We start from the raw sequence: 5,799 nt of genomic DNA, 5'->3' as shown, positions 1-5,799 counted from the left end.
CACCCCTGCCGCCAGCCTGATCACCCCTGACTGCCCTCCCCTCCTGGTCTGATCGCCCCTACCTGCCTCTGCCTCTGCCTCAGCCCCGCCACCATGGCTTTGTCCAGAAGGTCTCCTGGAAGGTTTCCCAGTCTAATTAGCATATTACCCTTTTGTTAGTATAGATAGAGGCCTAGTGCATGGGTGGAGGCCGGCTGGTCTGCCTTGAAGGGGGTTCTGGATCAAGTTGGGGATCCCTTTGGGGGGCGGGGCCAGCCTGGGTGAGGGGCTGATGGCTGTTTGCAGGCTGGCCAGGTCCCCATCGGGGTGAGGGTCCCTGCTAGGGGGCGTGGCCAGCCTGGGCAAGGGGATGATGGCCATTTGCAGGCTGGCCATGCCCCCATCGGGGTGAGGGTCCCTGCGGGGGGCATGATTGGCCTGGGCGAATTGCTGAGGGCCGTTTGGGGGCAGTTTACAGGCCAGCCAAGCCCCTCGTTTTGTCCGGAAGGTCTCCCAGTCTAATTAGCATAATACTCTTTTAGTAGTATAGACTAGAGGCCCAGTGCATGGATTCATGCACTGGTGGGGGGCATGGCCTGTGGGGATCCAGCCCGCTGTGGGAGCACCACTCATCCCGGTCAGCCAAGCGCCGCTCCCACTGTGGTAGCACACTGACCACCAGGGGGCAGCTCCTGCATTGAGCATCTGCCCCCTGTGGTCAGTGCACATCATAGCGACTGGTCTACCAGTTGTTCTGGTTGTTCCATCACTGGGCTTTTATATATACAGTGGGGCCTTGACTTACAAGTGTCCCGACTAACGAGTTTTTCGAGATACGAGCCGTCTCTCGGCCGATTTTTTGCTTTGAGTTGCGAGCTAAAATTCAGGTTACAAGCCAGCTTCAGATACCCCACCGCTAGTTGGCGCAGCGAACATCACAGTGAACGCCACAACATCAGCCCAGCATCACGTGTCTCACTCGTTCACTTTAAGATTTGACATACGAGTAATTTGAGTTACGAACTCTATCAGGGAACGAATTAAACTCGTAAGTCAAGGCCCCACTGTATATAGATATGCATCCATTAAGAATTGCTTCACCATTTATTAGAAGTTGAACTCCACCACTTAACTTTTAAATAATTTTAGTAATGATTTAATTTTAAGGTACTAATTTTTTTGTGTTTTGTTATCAGACTCTACTTACCAACCACTTATTATCCATGCCCTTTAACCTTCCTAAAAGTATTATGTACCTTTAAGGTTCCTGAATCTTAATATTCTAAATTTGATATTCCTATATCAGATATGCTAGAATTTAATGGAATTCTTCAAAGCAGTAAACTTATATCATTGATAACCTGTTTGGTATACCTTGCCTTTTTTAGATACCTAAAAAGGTTTAAGGTGATGAAGATCAAAGTTCTACGAAGCTGGTGCCGGCAGATCCTTAAAGGACTTCAGTTTCTTCATACTCGAACTCCACCTATTATTCACCGAGATCTTAAGTGTGACAACATCTTTATCACTGGTCCTACAGGCTCCGTCAAGATTGGAGACTTAGGTCTGGCAACCCTGAAGCGGGCTTCTTTTGCCAAGAGTGTGATAGGTATGTTTCAAGTGTACCTTGCAGCCTAACTGGCTTTCTGACATTCCTTTTATTTAGAAGCCCGACCCTGTCAGAGCTTTTATTATGTAACATAAACCTTCAAAAATTCATAACATGAATTTAAGAAGTGATCAGTTCTACTTATGAGATGTGTAGCTCTCTGTATTTACGCTTCTAGAATCATCTGTCAATGTTTTTATAAATTATATAAACAGAAGTAAGGTGAACTCTTTTTTTTTTTTAAATATATTTTATTGATTTTTTACAGAGAGGAAGGGAGAGAGATAGAGAGTTAGAAACATCGATGAGAGAGAAACATCGATCAGCTGCCTCCTGCACATCTTCTACTGGGGATGTGCCCGCAACCAAGGTACATGCCCTTGACCGGAATCGAACCCGGGACCTTTCAGTCCGCAGGCCGACGCTCTATCCACTGAGCCAAACCGGTTTCGGCTGAACTCTTAATAAAACTTAATGTTAGCTATCAATCTTATTGGGTCATTCTTTTGATATTTAGTATTATATACTTATTTATATAAAAGATATAGTGAGTTACTTTCCATGTGAAGAAAACAATTTCTATGTATTTTAGTTACTAAAATAGTCTGTTGGATTTATATGTATATTGAAAAATATCAGCCTATTAATATCAGCTTATTTTAAAGTGTGAAAAAATGAGTTCATTCTGAAAGTTTGGTTTTATCAATTTTTTACCTTATTCCTACTCTTCACAAGATATATCTAAAACAGGATTTTTCAACTTAAGTACTATTGAAATTTTGGGTTAGACAATTCTTTGTTATAAAGGTTGTCTTGTACATTGTAAGATTAGTTAGCAGCATCCCTGGCCTCTACTCACTAATTGCCAGTAGCACACCCCTTGTTCTCCCCCTAGTTGTTATAACCAAAAATGTCTCTGGAAATTGCTAAATGTTAACCTTACAGCTACCATACAGTAGGGGGCAGACAAGTATTTTGATCTTTTTTAACCCATCATCCTGTCTTACAGGTAAATGCCATTATGGTTACTTTATTCCTTGATAGTTTCTTACCTTTTCCTTTTATTTGTTTTCAATATGAGATATCAGTTTATCTTTTTTTTCAAGGCTCTGCTTGGTACAGCAGTAATCCATTTGAAATAGTAAATAAGGACACTTGACCCTGTTCTAGTTTCTTTAATAAAGGCCTTGCAGTGAAAGATCTATAATATGTTTGATGAAACAGACTAAGATTTTATTCCTCTTTCTAATACCCCTCCCTTCCTTCCCTCTTCCATTTTATTCTTTCTCAGGTCAACTCCTGCTTCTTCCCTGGGTGAGTAACATCTGCAGCTTCTACTTGCATTGAGTCTGAATCATTCTTTTAATTTAAAGGTACCCCAGAATTCATGGCCCCTGAGATGTATGAAGAGAAATATGATGAATCCGTTGACGTTTATGCCTTTGGGATGTGCATGCTTGAGATGGCCACATCTGAATACCCTTACTCAGAGTGCCAGAATGCTGCGCAGATATACCGTCGTGTGACCAGTGTAAGTCTTCCTCTCACTGACTGATGAATTTAGGTCACATTAAGAAGGAATCCCAAGCTGAAGAACATCAAATAATGCAGAAGGGAGCAATAGTGAAGGCATACTGGGATGTTGGAAGAAGAGGGAGTTGAGGTATTTATTGCTCATGATACAGTGAGAGCAAACATAAAGATGAAAGAAGCACCAATTTATCCTGGACCCTCCTTGCATTCATTTAAATGTTTATTATGAGATATGTAAGTTCTCATTTTTCCCACCATGAAGCTTATTTGAGTTAAGCTCTTAACCTAAGCTGGTTTGTTCACAGACTTTTCCTCTGAATGGCTTAAAATTGATATACTAATTTATTAAATCATTTATTAATACCCACAGTTTTTAAGGTATATATTTAAACCATATTCTAGTTTAAATTACACATGGTAATTTATCTCTGCCAAAAGAGGTATTTTCTAGAGTACCAATTGAAACCTAAAGCATAGTTGTTAGGTCCATAATATAAAGCACTGAAAGTTTATTATAAGAATGTGGAGGAGGCTTTCCACAAAGGGCATAAAAGTTAAGCAAAGTAATTTTATTGACTATTTTTATAACTTTTTCTTTTATGAAAAAAGTTTAAACATATAAAAAAATAGAGAGAAATCATACAATGAATTCCCATTTATTCAACGCAACATGAATATTGGGGCCATTTTTGCTACACTTACTTCATCTGTTCTCTTTCTTTATTTCATTTTACCACTATGTACTACATTATGCCTCTATAAAAATTAAAGATTTTTTTATTATATAACCATATCATACCTAAAAAATTTAATAGTAAATTTCTGGATCATTTAATACCCTAACCTATTAAGATATTTCCCCTATTGTTTCAGAGATGTCTGTTTACAGTCAGTGTTCAAAATAGGGTCCATCAAGATCCACAGAAGACATTTTGTTGTCATGTGTCTTTAGAACTATTGCCCTTGCTTTTTTTTTTTCTGTGTTTTATTGATTTGTTGAAGAATTAGATGAATTGTTTTGGGAAATGTTTCACATTCTGGATTTGTCTATTTGCTTCCTTATGATGTCATTTAACTTGTTATTTTATCTTCTACATTTCTGTAAACAGAAATTTACCTTAAAGTTGTAGAGGGGTGTCGGTGATATAAAAATAATTTGTCTTTTTAACTCATTCATACAAAAGTATACAGTGTCATTTTCTGGAGGCTAAATAATGTGTGATACTGCAGCAGATTAAATACAGAAGCAGCTATGACAATCCACTTGTCTTCTTTTAAGCCATATTCTTCTCACTAAATTTTTCTTTTTTGGGGGGGAAAATATTGGGTTTTTTACTTTAAAGGTTTTATATTATTAACATTTAATGAGGTTTATTATTATAAATTTTTATAATAAATTGTTTTTGTTGTTAATCCTCACCTGAAGATATTTTTCCATTGATTTTTAGGGAGAGTAGAAGACAGAGAGAAACATCGATGTGAGAGAAACACATCGATTGGTTGCCTCCTGCACAAGCCCTGACCAGGGCCTGGGCTGGGGAGGAGTCACAACCAAGGTACATGCCCTTGACTGGAATTGAACCCGGGACCCTTTGGTCTGTAGGCCGACGCTCTTATCCACTGAGCCAAACTGGCTGGGGCTATTAAAATTTTTGATGAATTAATATTTTAAAACTTTCCCAGTTTTAATTTCTAACATGGTAAATAACAATACATAAGCAAAAGTCTTTGGAGTCCTCAATAATTTTTAAAAGTGTAATGGAGGACTCCAAGAGAAATAAGTTTGAGACCACTAGTTCCAAATGCTTGATTAAATTTAGGTTCATTCTGGCCAGTGTGGCTCAGTTGGTTGAGTATTATCCTGTGCACTGCAGTCTCGGGTTTGATTTCTGGTAAGGGCACATAAAAAAGTTAGGTGTTGCCGAAGCCGGTTTGGCTCAGTGGATAGAGCGTCGGCCTGCAGACTGAAAGGTCCCAGGTTCGATTCCGGTCAAGGGCATGTACCTGGGTTGCGGGCACATCCCCAGTGGGGGATGTGCAGGAGGCAGCTGATTGATGTTTCTCTCTCATCGATGTTTCTAACTCTCTCTCTCTCTCCCTTCCTCTCTGTAAAAAATCAATAAAATATATTTTAAAAAATTTTTTGCAAGAATAATTAATATGTGGTTCTGTATATTTTATATTACACTAGAGGCTCGATGCATGGATTCATGCACCTAGGGGAGTGGGGGGGGGGGCCCTCGACCTGGCCTGTGGGATCGGGTCAAAACTGGCTCTCCAACATCCCCCGAGGAGTCCCGGATTGCGAGAGGACACAGGCCAGGCCGAGAGACCCTGGAACTCTAGTATGCATATAAGATCTTTGGTTAATCTCTTCCCGCCCTCTCCCGTCCCCCTTCCCTCTGAGATTCATCAGTCTGGTCCATTTTTCTATGCCTGTGGTTTCCACTCCTGTGTTGAACGTCTGCCCCCTGGTGGTCAGTGCATGTCATAGCTACCAGTCTGCCGGGTCGCTTAGGCTTTTATATTTGACTAGAGGCCCGGTGCACAAAAATTTGTGCACTCGGGGGGGAGGGGGGGTCCCTCAGCCCGGCCTGTGCCCTCTCGCAGTCTGGGACCCCTCGGAAGATAACGACCTGCTGGCTTAGGCCTGCTCCCGGGTGGCGGAGGGCAGGCCC

At 40.9% G+C, this 5,799-nt stretch overlaps 1 protein-coding gene across 18 annotated transcripts in view; it reads left to right on the top strand.

Annotated features, from left to right (window-relative positions):
* The window catches only part of WNK1 (WNK lysine deficient protein kinase 1), a 146,040-nt gene that overhangs the window by 63,517 nt on the left and 76,724 nt on the right, over positions 1–5,799 (top strand). For all 18 annotated transcript variants that reach the window (XM_005865942.2, XM_005865941.2, XM_014539451.1 and 15 more), the window contains exons 3-4: positions 1,368–1,588; positions 2,962–3,119. In XM_005865942.2, the coding sequence (XP_005866004.1) occupies positions 1,368–1,588; positions 2,962–3,119 (379 nt within the window). The remainder of the gene's footprint in view (positions 1–1,367; positions 1,589–2,961; positions 3,120–5,799) is intronic.

Source organism: Myotis brandtii, unplaced genomic scaffold, assembly GCF_000412655.1.
Source record: "Myotis brandtii unplaced genomic scaffold, ASM41265v1 scaffold216, whole genome shotgun sequence".
Lineage (NCBI taxonomy): Eukaryota > Metazoa > Chordata > Mammalia > Chiroptera > Vespertilionidae > Myotis > Myotis brandtii.
The sequence above is the reverse complement of the archived record's forward strand: the minus strand, read 5'-3'. Positions and strand labels throughout refer to the sequence as shown.